At 40.6% G+C, this 13,889-nt stretch overlaps 1 protein-coding gene across 1 annotated transcript in view; it reads left to right on the top strand.

The window, feature by feature from the left end:
- The window catches only part of LOC117820960 (tyrosine-protein kinase SRK3-like), a 136,745-nt gene extending 122,962 nt beyond the window's left edge, over nt 1-13,783 (top strand). The window contains exons 4-8 of the mRNA XM_034694920.1: nt 6,070-6,217; nt 7,700-7,858; nt 10,037-10,218; nt 13,012-13,168; nt 13,252-13,783. Coding sequence (XP_034550811.1) covers nt 6,070-6,217; nt 7,700-7,858; nt 10,037-10,218; nt 13,012-13,168; nt 13,252-13,451 — 846 coding nt within the window. The 3' untranslated portion in view covers nt 13,452-13,783. The remainder of the gene's footprint in view (nt 1-6,069; nt 6,218-7,699; nt 7,859-10,036; nt 10,219-13,011; nt 13,169-13,251) is intronic.
- Nucleotides 13,784-13,889: the final 106 nt, after the last annotated feature.

The raw sequence follows: 13,889 nt of genomic DNA, 5'->3' as shown, positions 1-13,889 counted from the left end.
TTAAAGAGTAGACTCACAGACCTCATTGAAGATCTATTATTGACACAGCTCAGGCTTTGTTTGTGTGCATGCCAGGCCAGTAGATGGCAGTACAACTTCTGGCTGTATTTGAAACCGCCTGCTACATCCCACCTACGAATGCATACTGCGTTTGAAGGTAGTCTGTAGTAGGACTGCTCTGTTGGATCTGGTCTTCAGGATGCTGGGTCAGGCGTCGCTGGTTTTCAGTTTTGGAAAGCTGAAGTAAACAACGACCAAGCTGAAAGCAGAACCTCTTCTGTAGCATCACTTGTGATTTTTAAAAAAGTGAAGAAGTGGAATATATAGCATTTAATGATTTTTGCAGAAATAAACAGTTACTAGTGAGCAACACTCAAACAGTAGGTGGCGCTAATGCAGCTAAAAACTGAGTGCCACTTGTTTTAAACAGGGAAAAACAAAGAAGAAGAATGTTAGCGCTGTGCAGAGACATCCTGGTACTTTGGTCATACTGCAGACTTTGCTCTTGTTCACATCACACACTACATTTTGACCAAATCAGAACGTACTGCTCGTATAGTAGGCGGTTTCAAACACAGCTTGTCATCCGCCATTTTTATTATCCTCTACTTGTGCACGGCTATTCGACTTGGAACTTGTGAGAATCAGGCTGTGACGTCACCGTTTGCAGACGATCTGCACGTTTACACGTCGACAGAAGAGGTTGTGTTTTCAAAAACTTCCACTCTAGGAACCGTTTTTATAAGTTTGCATATTCAGTCACCCAAAACTCTCTCTGTGGAAATGAACGGACAAAAGGAAACACTAGTTTACTGTGTTAGAGCCTCAGTCTCTCCTCCTGCAGCCTCATGAGCTCAAACTGTCTGTTTCTCCATTCAGGACGAAAACACAAGACTAAACCTGCTTCATGATACCGCTTGGATCTCAATGTTTGCATCATTAAAGAGTCTCTGATGACTCACTCTTTATTGACTCGGAGTGAGACCCTGTTCCCGGTGATTATGGATCGTCAATAAAAACTGATGAAGCAGACAGACCCTGATGCTTCTGTCAGCTTAAAGCCTCTAAACGCAGATTTATCCGGATGTTCAGACGCCTCATGAAGAGTCCAGCAGACTGTGTCGAGCCGGAGCGGGTAGATCTGTCAGAGTTAAAGCCATCAGAGAGATTATATTGTGTTATTGTTAATGGAGGAGAACAACAGTTTAATTCTGTTGATTTAAAACGACAAATAAGATAAAAAAACTAAAGACAGAATAATTGACAGAGGACTGAGATTTAAAAACAGACTGACTACACATGTTCTTCTCTTTAAAGTCCTTTTATTTCACTTCTTTTTTCACATTAAAGGTGACATATCATGCAAAATTGACTTTTTAATGGTTCTTTACCTGAAATCTGTGTCCCTGTCTACAAACCCCCCGAGAATGAAAAGAATCCATTCTGCCCCTGTTCTGATTTCTCCACCTTTCTGTAAATGTGTGTGAAACCAGCCGTTTCAGACTTCAGTGTTTTTGTTACGTAACAACAATATCCGGTCTGTAACAGGAAGTCAGAGCTCGGAGCTTGTTCAGCCCATAGACTGTATAAAATAATACTGAATCCCCTCCTCTGTTTTTCATTCCCTGCACACATGTGTGCTAACAAGGAGCTTAGGAGGGAGGCATGCTAGTTGTAGGCTGTCTTAATAAACACAAAGGTCGGTTTTACTCCCCATGTCTGCAGATTTGAAGATCTAGTGGATGATTTTTATTTGTCATGGATAAGTGCTAACGCTAATTAGCATAGCCACGTAGCTATATGTTCATAGCTGTAGCTGTAGCTGTAGCTGTGTACCAAGACACATGTCTACATACTGATAAATAAAACAACAAGAAACACTAAATCTGTGACCAATCCTTCAGAAAGGTCCCGCTGCCTTTCTGGCAGAGGTCGGTTTTACTCCCCACGTCTGCAGATTTGAAGATCTAGTGAATGATTTTTATTTATCATGGATAAGTGCTAGCGCTAGTTAGCATAGCCACATAGCTACATGTTCGTAGCTGTGTACCAAGACACACGTCTACATACTGATAAATAAAACAACAAGAAACTCTAAATCTGTGACCAATCCTTCAGAAAGGTCCTGCTGCAGGCGCCTCTCCGTCAGGATCAGATTCTGGATCAGATTCAGAGGGTTGAAGTAACGCGGGTCTGTGAGCAGCCGTGTATATTCAGCCAACATGTAAACATTAGATCAACGTGCTGGACAGCCGAGGCACATCCACTTCCTGAGGGGGCGTGATCAGAGAGAAAACAGACTGTTCTGAGGAGGACTGAAGAAGAGGGTTTTTCAGGCAGACAAAAATCTGATTTCAAAGTGTTTTTTTGAGCATAAACTTTAAAGACATGTTTTGGGGACCTCTTAGACCAATATATATTGATGACAAAAGCGTGATATGTCACCTTTAAAAACACTGAACTTTTTTGTTTGGATAAAAGTGTGTTCACTTTTCTTAAAACTTCAGAAGTTAGAAATACAAAAGTATTAATTTAATTTGTGCCAAAGGAGAAGAAAAGCTTGCAGCTCTTAATTGATAAATCTTATTGACTCTAAATTATGATTTAATTTAATTTAATGACATAAATTTGATTTGTCTTGTTTTGAAGTGATTGGTTACTTTTTGTTTTCTTCTCAATGAATCATGTCTTTAATCATTTCACTGATTTCATTTCTTTTCATCAAAGCACTTAATCATTAGAACCAAATGTTTGTAGCGTCTGATTGTTTCTGACAATAAAGCTTTCACATGATTTTTGATTTCATGTCCCATTTGTTTTATTTTAATTCATCTTTCACTGACTTCACACGTCACCGCTGATCTGATGAGACATCTTCAAATACAAACCTGCGTCTGCATCAAAACCTGAAAGACAAAAACACAAGCATGATTCAATTTGACTCGGTGACGACTTCTCGATCTTTTTATCATGGCTCAAGTTTTGCGGGTGAAGCTTCTGAGAAAGTTTTGATGATTTGAAGCTTCAAACTCGGCGAGCACAGTGACACCTGGTGGTTGTAAAAGTGAAGGCAGCCCTCTGGAAGATGGTCTGCAGCACAAACACAGCTCTCTGATGATCAGAGCTTCAGTCTAATGTTTCAGGAGTGATAACAAGAGATGCTTGTGTGTTCTGAAATATAATAATAATAATAATAATAATACATTTTATTTATAAAAGCGCTTTAAAAGGTTCTCCAAGCGCTTTACAGGAAAATACAATTATACAATAGGAAAGCAAAAGGAAAACAGTGCAAAAAAGCAAAGAAAAGCAAGGCAGCAAAATAAAACAAAACAAGAAAAAAATCAATCAATTCTAGTTTAAAAGCCTTTGTAAAAAGGTGTGTTTTGAGTCCGGATTTGAATTTGGTGAGTGAGGGAGAAAATCTGAGGTGTTGGGGGAGAGAGTTCCAGAGGGTGGGGGCAGCGACAGAGAAGGCCCTGTCCCCCCAGGTTCGGTGCTTGGGTTTGGTGAGAGGGGTGAGGAGGTTGGCGTTGGTGGAGGGATTATATGGCTGCAGAAGGTCGGTGAGGTAGGAGGGAGCTAGGTTATGGAGGGCTTTATAGGTGATGAGTAGGATCTTGTACTGTATTCTGAAGGGGATGGGAAGCCAATGGAGGTTCTGGAGGACTGGGGTGATGTGGTCTCTGGAGCGGGTATGAGTGAGGAGGCGTGCAGCTGAGTTTTGTATGTATTGTAATTTGTTGAGGAGGGTGTTGGGTGAACTGTAGAGGATGCTATTGCAGTAATCGAGTCTTGAGGTGATGAAGGCGTGGATGAGAGTTTCAGGGAGGGGCGGAGACGGGCGATGTTTTTGAGGTGGAAGAAAGCAGTTTTTGAAATATTGTTAATGTGTTGTTGAAAGTTAAGTGACTGATCAAAAATTATACCAAGGTTACGGATGTGGGTGGATGCTGAAACAGTGGATTTATCAATAGTGAGTGAGAAGTCTGGGCAGGTGGAAGTGAGGGATTTTGGGCCTATGATGAGAATAACTATCCGTACACCCGCCTAGCTTTGCTCAGATTTGCTGCATTAAATATTTAGACTTTAGTGTGAGTGTTCCACATAATAAATACACTATATTAGTCACAAAGCTCCAAAGCTTTGGTAGTTAAATGAGAAGCCGACTTTCTGTCTTACTTTGAGCGATCACACAGTTTACATACGAGACTTTTTAAACCCACAAGCTGAATGTAGAGTTTCTGAATCACCTGTGGCGTTCGACACGGGAGCATTGCTAGCTAAATACTGCGAGGTGCAATGCTCATGGTGGATTAAGGTGGGGTCAGACTGAGTCTTATCCTGTCTTGAAGTTGGGTCTCTGTTCATAATTTGACATAGAGTGGTCTAGACCTGCTCTGTTTGTAAAAGCGTCTTGAGATAATGTTTGTTGTGATTTGGCGCTATACAAGTAAAGATTGATTGATTGCGGTTCACTTCGGTAATACCAGCTTTGGAGTCTTGGTATCGTCCGCCCAGTTCTTTTTTTTAAACTTTTTTATTTTTCAGTTTTTTTAAACACAGAGAAAACATACAATACAGAACATTCCTTGACAACATCACAGAAAATGTATGACAGTGCGAGAAAGAAAAAAAAAGAAACATACAGAGAGAGAGAGAGAGACACATTAGGGCCTAGAAAGCTGAATAACACTAATGGGTGAAAAGTAATTTAGTGGACATTTAAGACATTGTAGCACATTGAGGGGTTCCCTTCAGTTAACAAGATATTTTTCTATAGGTAGCCATCTCCTCACAAAGCTATCAGATCGTAGTTGTACTTGAGCAGTCAGAGCCTCCATTCCATACACCTCCCTTAGCTTCTGTTTCCACTGTGCCACTGTAGGTGGCTCTGAAATCATCCATTTTATTGTCACCATTTTCCTAGCAATCATCAAGAGTATATGTAATAGGTATTCTTGGTCTCTAGTGTATTTTTCTACAGGGGTTATGTCTAAAAGAAACTGACATGGGGTAAATAGTAAGTCAATTCCCAGAACTTTATCTATCTCGCTCTTTATCCCTTTCCAGAAAGGCAGCAACTTTGGGCAATCCCAAAATATGTGCGAGTGGTCACCCACCATTCTACATTCTCTCCAGCAGTATATTATCGTCCGCCCAGTTCAAAGTTTTGACCATGTGAAAGTGATAAATAGTGACCCGACTTCCTCGCCTGTGATCAGACACTAGTTAATAAAAGGTCTGTGGAGGTTCTCAGTCATCCGGGTCATGGTAGTTCAAAGCTTGATCCAAAAAGGTAACTGGACTTGGTAGAAGACCGGGGAAGAGCTAGAAAGTATAAACCTCTAACATGAACACACCCACGACTGGTAGAGGCTCATATATTTCTTCCCAGGTCTTCTACCAAGTCCAGTTACCTTTTTCATCAAGCTTTGAATTAGTTCACAAAAAGACACGTCAGCTTGTTTGACTCATTTTCCATCCTCAGTTTTTTAACACCTTTGTCATCCTAACACACCGGTTGGTTGATGCTGGATGGTTACACTCTGTTATACTCTCTGTTATTCTCTTCATTGTTTGCATGTGTTGTTATTGTCGTCAAAACAGCTCTGTGTAACTCTTATCTGAGTGACTTGTTAAGTATAAAGCTGTCTGAGGAAAATACTTTGACTACTGTCAGAAGAAGATCAGACAATTTACAACAACTTCAGTTGGATTTTCACGATGCCAGATCATCTTGGATTCAAAGTTTTTGACAGTAAAATCATTTCCAGATACTGACATGGCCCAAAATGTGTCAAATCTTTACTTGGCATCATCTGAAGTTCATATAAAAGAAGAACTTTCAAAATGTCTAATCCAAAAATCTAAAACGTGTTCTTTCTGTAATGATCATTCATACTTTGTCATGTTTATCAAACAATATCTGAATTGCACAGTTCCTCAATGTCTGGAAATGTGAAGCAGAGTTCCACTCTGTGTTTGTTTCTCGTTGGGATCGTCTGCACATTTGTTTTAAACGATCTAATCTAAGTTCTCTGGACTCACGCTGTGGTCTCTGTGCAGCGGGAGCTCTTCGACATGGAGCCGTGGGAGAGACCGAGAGAAGAGTTCAGGCTGCATCGGAAGCTGGGAGAGGGACACTTTGGAGAGGTGTGGGAGGCTCTGTGGACCACGGAGAACAGGAAGGTGGCCATAAAGACGCTGAAACAAGGTACCTACTCTATGTTCTATTATTAACAAAGACCCAACATCAAGACCGGATCACATCCAGTCCCATCTTCCAGACAGGACTCAGTCTGATCTCATCTTAATCCACCATGAGCAGAGCACTTTGCAGCATTTAGCAAGTTACAGAGGCAAGGACAAACTTCCTTTAACAGGCAGAAACCTCCAGCAGGACCAGACTCATGTTAGACACACATCTGCTGAGACCGTGTTGGAGAGAGGGATAGAGGGAGATGAAGAGAGAGAGAGAGAGATGATAGTGGGGAGATGGATAGTAGTAGTTGTAGCAGCTGGAGTCTGGCACGTCCACAGCAGCAGAGATCCAGAGGAACCTACGAGACAAGGGAGCTCAGGGACTCCAGAAAGGTCTAAGAAAAGAGAGAAGAGAGGGAGACCAGAAGAAAGAAAAAGAGGAGAATAAATGGTGAAGGAAAGGATGGGATAAGAAAAAGAGACCTAAAGGATGAAGAAACATGGAAAGAAGAGAGAGAGAGAGAGAGAGAGAGAGAGAGAGAGAGAGAGAGAGAGAGAGAGAGAGAGGGAGAGAGGGAGAAAGAGAGTGAGAAAGAAAGAAAGAAAAATCTACAGCAGAGATCCAGAGGAACCTACGAGACAAGGGAGCTCAGGGACTCCAGAAAGGTCTATGGTTAGTAACTTTAACGGGACAGGAAGAGTTAAAGTGAGAGACAGGCAGAGAGAGGAGAGAGAGGGAAAGACAATTTCCCAGTGTGTCAGTCTAAGCCTATAGCAGCATAACTAAGAGCTGGTCCAAGCCTGATCCAGCTCTAACTATAAGCTTTATCAAAAAGGAAAGTTTGAAGCCTACTCTTAAAAGTAGAGAGGGTGTCTGCCTCCCTGACCCTGACTGGTAGATGATTCCAAAGGAGAGGGACCTGATAGCTGAAGGCTGGACCTCCCATACTACTTTTAGAGACTGTAGAGGTGACGAGCAGGCCTGCATGCTGGGAGCGTAGTGATCTAGAGGGGTAATAGGGCGCTCAGTCTAATTCTGACTTGAGATAAGATCAGCCCGTCAGCAGATCCAGTTTTTCTGCCTTCGAGCTGCACTTTCTAAGATACATATTTCATGTTTCATTGACTCAGAAAATACTAATTTGGATGCTTAATTCTTTTGATAATATGATTTGAATTGAAGAGAATTTAGTTTTGAGTGTTTCCTCGTGAATACACCAAATGAAAAGATGATGAATATTCAAGTTATTCTCTTGTAAATTTGCAGCTTAAATCCTGTTTTCTTCCTCAGAATATTAACATCCTCTCTCTGCTCTTTAAAGAGATTGATCATCTATTAAATGGAAGAAAGGATGGATTCAGTTATTCATTAACAGAGGACGTGATTGAGGCTTTGCTGCTTTAAAAGTTCTGCTGGAATTAATGAAGACTGGTTGAGAAAGGGGAGCCTTGTTTTCTGTACATGCATCCATCCTCTCTCTCTCTCGTCCTCCAGAGGACACGAAGCAGGACGAGTTCGTGAAGGAGGTCCAGGCGCTGAAGAGCCTCCATCACCCCAAGCTGATCCAGCTGTTAGCCATGTGCTCCAGAGGAGAGCCGGTCTACATCGTCACTGAACTCATGAGCAAAGGAAGCCTCAAGTCCTACCTCGCCTGTGAGTCCTCACACACAGATGATGCACACACACTCCTGAGACAGTATCTTAATTAAAAGCTCATTAAGTATCAGGAACACATATCATCCTTTCTGCTCCAGAGATCTGCTGGAGAGATCCGTCAAAGCTGCTCCTAATTATTTCATTTTTCCTCTTTTCTGCACGCCCGACGACGGCTTCAAAACAATGAGACTGGACGTGTGTTAGCATGCAAAGAGGTTTAATAGGAGAAGTTTATTTAGCTTTCTTTGGTTTGAGAATTTCAGTCTGTACCTCAGACGTTTTTTTGGAAAGCCGTGTGAAACAGTATTTGGGTCAAGTGACGTTAAATCTCTCCAAATGGAATTATAATCTGCGTTCTGGCAGGAGTATTGTTCTGACGTTCTACAAAAGGCTTTAATCACCAAGTCTTAGTGGGCAGAGTGTGAGGGGCTGAAACTCGGATACTTCTCATTCCAGCTAGTCTTCATGTGTGTGTGTGTGTGTGTGTGTGTGTGCATAGACTGTACTTATCTGCCTTCTGTGTAGAATTAGCTGCAGGGTTTCAGTAAAGCCTTTGACTTTGCTGAAAAGCCTCGTTCAACAAAGAAAGGGAAAATGGCCTCCTCCAGAATCTGTTGGATATATTCGACATGTAGTATTATTTTATATGATTCCTGCAACAATTATCAGCATTATGCATGAAATAATGAAAAGAGAAAAGCTGTTTTTAATATTGCTCAAACCACAGCCCTTTTCTGCAGCTGATATTAGCCGACAGAAGCCAACTAGGGATGATCTGAAGCTTCTAATGTCCTGCTTGTTGAAACAGAAATGTGTATTCTGGCTGACTGACTACTCTAAAGATAAGATAACACCCAAAACAAACAGTCAGAATTGAACACTTACAGGGCAAAACACAGAGTGTGGCTACAGTTAGCAGAGCTAGCACCACCTGCAGGTTAGCGTCCTCATGCCTGTGCTGGTTCCTCATGTCTCTGGTGGAGTGGTTATATCTCAGTTTAACCAGACACAGCCTGCATACAACTCTATCTCCATTTACTAGATCAACATACTGACAAACCACGCCGCTCTACCAGATGACATCACCACCTGTGCTTGTTTACATACAGGTAGTAGAGCTTTATGGCCTCTAACCAGTAGAGGGTTGCTGCGCTATCTTACAAACAATGACCAGCAGTCAACTAGTACTTCTGGTGCTGACTAAAGGCTGATTTAAACCCTACACAATTTTTTTTTTGACTCTTTCTGGAGCGTTTTCTGACCGTTAGATTAGTCGGTTAGTCAGAATTTAAACTTCTTTTTTTAGACGTTACTTTGATTTCTGTAAAGATGTTGAAAGCTGCTAACTTGACTATTTTAAAGTTAAAAAGATAAGAAAAGATAATAAGATCAAACTTTATTGATCCCCAGGGGGAAATTAGGTTGTTGCAGCAGCACAGACAAAGTAGCAAGAGTAGTACATGAATAATGGAACACAAAGAGAGTAAACTTATATAAAATAAAAATGTAAAGGTATATACAAATGTTACACATGGTGTAATTAGTTGTACTGACATGTTGACATTGTGTGATTATAGTTGGTTATGATAGATTGTATGCAATATGAATAAATATATATGGGTATGTAGATATGTCTGTATGCAGACAAAGAGATTATAATATATCGTCAGACCATCAGAGAGTAAAAACACTAAGAAGGCAAAGCTGCTTGGCTGTCAGCTGCTTGAGACTGCAGAAATGTAGTAATCAATGTTGAACTGAGTGTTATGGATTCTCTAGCCTAAGGTAAGGAAGACTGAAGGTGGATCAGATTCTTGGAGTCAGGATTCCCTCACACAAATAATAACTTAGGAGAATCCTTCCTCAAAATGTCCCTATTTAAAGATTTAAACTATAAAGTGTCCATAACAAGGCTGTTAATTACCATAATTAATATAATTTGTTAGACTTTAAATAAAATCCTGACTCTTTTCATTGTTGGGATGTTTAAAAATAACATGTAAGCATATCAAGAGGACTGAAATACATCAGCACATATACGACCCTGATACATGAGCTTGGTTATATCACAAAATCTGCTTGGAAGACATTTCTCTCCTGTACCCCTGCTCAGCTTACAGTGTGTGTGTCTGTGTGTATCTCTCTGTGTGTGTGTGTGTGTGTGTGTGTGTGTAGCTGCTGAAGGCCAGGTGCTGACCTCAGCTCATCTGATCTACATGGGCAGTCAGATCGCAGAGGGCATGGCGTACCTGGAGGACAGGAACATCGTCCACAGAGACCTGGCTGCCAGGAACATCCTGGTGGGAGAGGATCTGGTCTGCAAGGTGGCCGACTTCGGACTGGCTCGGATCATCAAGGCAAGCGAGGAGTGTGTGTGTGTGTGTGTGTGTGTGTCTGTGTGTGTGTGTGTGTGTGTGTGTGCGTGCCTGTAGAAACAAAAACAGTGTTTATTTTCTCATCTGACAAAACTACTTCCCCTTGTTTCCAGAGTTATGCTAATTCTGTGTGTTCTTTGAAATATGCATAAGTTTGTTTTCAGTCCTCTCATGTTTACTTAATGTATGAACTCCATCTGTTGGTCCATCTGTACAGTATAATGCAGCAGCACTCAAAACTCCATATTTTATTCATACAGAGTCTCCACAGCAACCACAGACTTCACCTTATAAGCAGTTTGTCTCTGATCTGATTATGTCTTTACTGAATTCAATAAGAGACAATAATATTTACTGTAGATGAACCAGATCCCCATCCAGGACGGTCTCTGTTCTGGCTCTGCTGTAAGGAAATCTGGTTTTAGAAGCTGTAATGGGTTTCTCTCTCTGCAGGAAACCTTCAGTTCAGAGCTCCTCTTGTTTTTTAACCTCTTGTTACCTGGATGGGTTCAGAACTTACTTCTTTATAAGTCACAAGCCACATTATAGATATATATCTATTCAGTTTACGTCCCTGATCAGAAATCGTGATCCAGTACAGAACAAACATAAAGTAGATACACTCGAACTGAAGTCAGTGTTTGTTCTTTCACACCTGACTCAAATCATGTCGTTCCTTATCGTATCGTATATCATTGAATCAAATAGCGTATCGTAGCGCCATGTCTTGTAGTATCCTGTCATGTTGCATAGTATAATACATTATTATAATGAATTGATTCGTATCGTATTGTATCGTATTTTATCGTAACATATCTTATCGTATCTTATTGTAGGTTATCGTATTGTATATTATCGTATTGTATATTAACGTAGTGTATCTGATCGCATCGTACCTTGTCATATCTTATTGTAGGTTATCGTAACTTATTGTATCGTATCGTATCTTTATCGTATCTTTAACGTATCTGTATCGTTCCATATCGTAGTGTATCTGATCGCATCGTACCTTATCGTAGCGTAACCTATTGTAACTTATTGTAGCGTATCTTATTGCAGAGAATTATATTGTAGCGTAACTTATGGTGGCGTTCGTATTGTATCTTATCGTGTCGTACCTCATTGTAGCATATCGTATCTTATCTTATCTTATCGCATCTTATTGTAGCGTATCGTATCTTATCGCATCGTATCTTATTGTATCGTATGTTATCGTATCTTATTGTAGCGTATCGTATCTTATCGTACCTCATTGTAGCGTATCGTATCTTATCGTATCTTATTGTAGCGTATCTTATCGTATCTTATTGTAGCGTATCGTATCTTATCGTATCTTATCGTATCTCATTGTAGCGTATCGTATCTTATTGTAGTGTATCTTATCGTATCTTATTGTAGCGTATCGTATCTTATTGTAGCGTATCTTATCGTATCGTATCGTATCTTATCGTATCTCATTGTAGCGTATCGTATCTTATTGTAGTGTATCTTATCGTATCTTATTGTAGCGTATCGTATCTTATCGTATCTTATTGTAGCGTATCTTATTGTATCGTATCGTATCTTATTGTAGCGTATCTTATTGTAGCGTATCGTATCTTATTGTATCGTATCGTATCTTATTGTATCGTATCGTATCTTATTGTAGCGTATCTTATTGTAGCGTATCGTATCTTATTGTAGCGTATCGTATCTTATTGTATCGTATCGTATCTTATTGTATCGTATCTTATTGTAGCGTATCGTATCTTATTGTAGCGTATCGTATCTTATTGTATCGTATCTTATTGTAGCGTATCGTATCTTATCGTAACTTATTGTAGCGTATCTTATTGTAGCGTATCTTATTGTAGCGTATCGTATCTTATCGTAACTTATTGTAGCGTATCTTATTGTATCGTATCGTATCTTATTGTAGCGTATCGTATCTTATTGTATCGTATCGTATCTTATTGTAGCGTATCTTATTGTAGCGTATCGTATCTTATTGTAGCGTATCGTATCTTATTGTATCGTATCGTATCTTATTGTAGCGTATCTTATTGTAGCGTATCGTATCTTATCGTAACTTATTGTAGCGTATCTTATTGCAGAGAATTATATTGTAGCGTAACTTATGGTGGCGTTCGTATTGTATCTTATCGTGTCGTACCTCATTGTAGCGTATCGTATCTTATCGTATCGTATCTTATTGTAGCTTACCTTATTGTGGCGTTCGTATTGTATTCTTGAATCTTATCGTATCTTATTGTATCGTATCGTATCTTATTGTAGCTTACCTTATTGTGGCGTTCGTATTGTATTCTTGAATCTTATCGTATCTTATTGTATCGTATCGTATCTTATTGTAGCTTACCTTATTGTGGCGTTCGTATTGTATTCTTGAATCTTATCGTATCTTATTGTAGCGTATCGTATCTTATTGTAGCGTACCTTATTGTGGCGTTCGTATTGTATTCTTGAATCTTATCGTATCTTATGGTATTGTATAATTTCATGTCGTGTCGTGTTGCTGTCATGATACAGCTGTGGCTCAGTGGTAGAGTTTGCTCATTACCCAGTTGGAAGGTTGAGGGTTTGTGTCCTCGGGAAAGACCTTTAACCCCAAACTGCCCCCAGCAGCTGTTCCATCTGTGTGTGAATGGGATAACTTAATACTGATGTTATATAAACACAGTCCATTTGGCATTTATCCCTTCATAATGTATCTGTTCTGTTGAGTATGACCTGAAAACACTTCATGTTCTCTCTCTGTGTCTCTCTCTGTCTCTCCAGGACAGTGTTTACACAGCCAGTCGAAACACAAAGATCCCGGTGAGGTGGACGGCTCCTGAAGCGGCGATCTATCAGCGTTTCTCTGTGAAATCAGACGTCTGGTCGTTTGGAGTCCTGCTGTACGAAATGATGTCACGGGGCAAGATGCCTTATGAAGGTACAGACATCTTCACTGAGACTTCTCACAGCTCAATCTGGTGTGAGTCAAACTAAATCTAACTTTCCATCTGTCCTTTTTAGGAAAAAGCAACAAGGAAGTGTTGGATCTTCTGTCGTCTGGTTTTCGGCTCCCCTGTCCGACACGCTGTCCTCAGAATATTTACCGGATCATGATGGACTGCTGGGCTGCTGAACCCTCCAAAAGACCTTCCTTCCACGCTCTGCACAGCCAGCTGGACTCCATATACGCCAGGATATATTTTAAGACTATAGAGGTTTAAAGAGGAGGGGGACGTGTCCTCTGCAGCCGTCACTGAGGATGGACTTCAGACGTGAAGAAATGCAATCCTCTCCCACAACAGGGTATTTGTACTTTAGAAACACAACGTGGAGGAACAGGGGGGAAATGTTCCTGATGGAGAGCAAGCTCGCCAAAAACGAGGAATGCATCGTTCCTCAGGCTGAAAGAGAAGCAGACACTGAGTGACTGAAACAGCCTGTGGAAGGTGTGTACATACACTCCTACCTAAAGACACGCGGCACATTCACAGAACCAACTGTTTTTAATTTTATACCCTTTTGTGTTTTATAAATACTATTTTATTACTCCTGTCCGTGCCATGTCTGTGAATGCACACTAATGAAATCACAGCCAGGACTTTGATTGATCACCTGACTGCTGACTGTGAAGCCAGTGCTTCCAAAAAAATTGAGGTTTT

This window comes from Notolabrus celidotus, chromosome 11, assembly GCF_009762535.1.
Source record: "Notolabrus celidotus isolate fNotCel1 chromosome 11, fNotCel1.pri, whole genome shotgun sequence".
In the NCBI taxonomy this organism is placed as follows: domain Eukaryota; kingdom Metazoa; phylum Chordata; class Actinopteri; order Labriformes; family Labridae; genus Notolabrus; species Notolabrus celidotus.
Note: the sequence above shows the minus strand (reverse complement) of the source record. Positions and strands in the feature narration are given on the sequence as shown.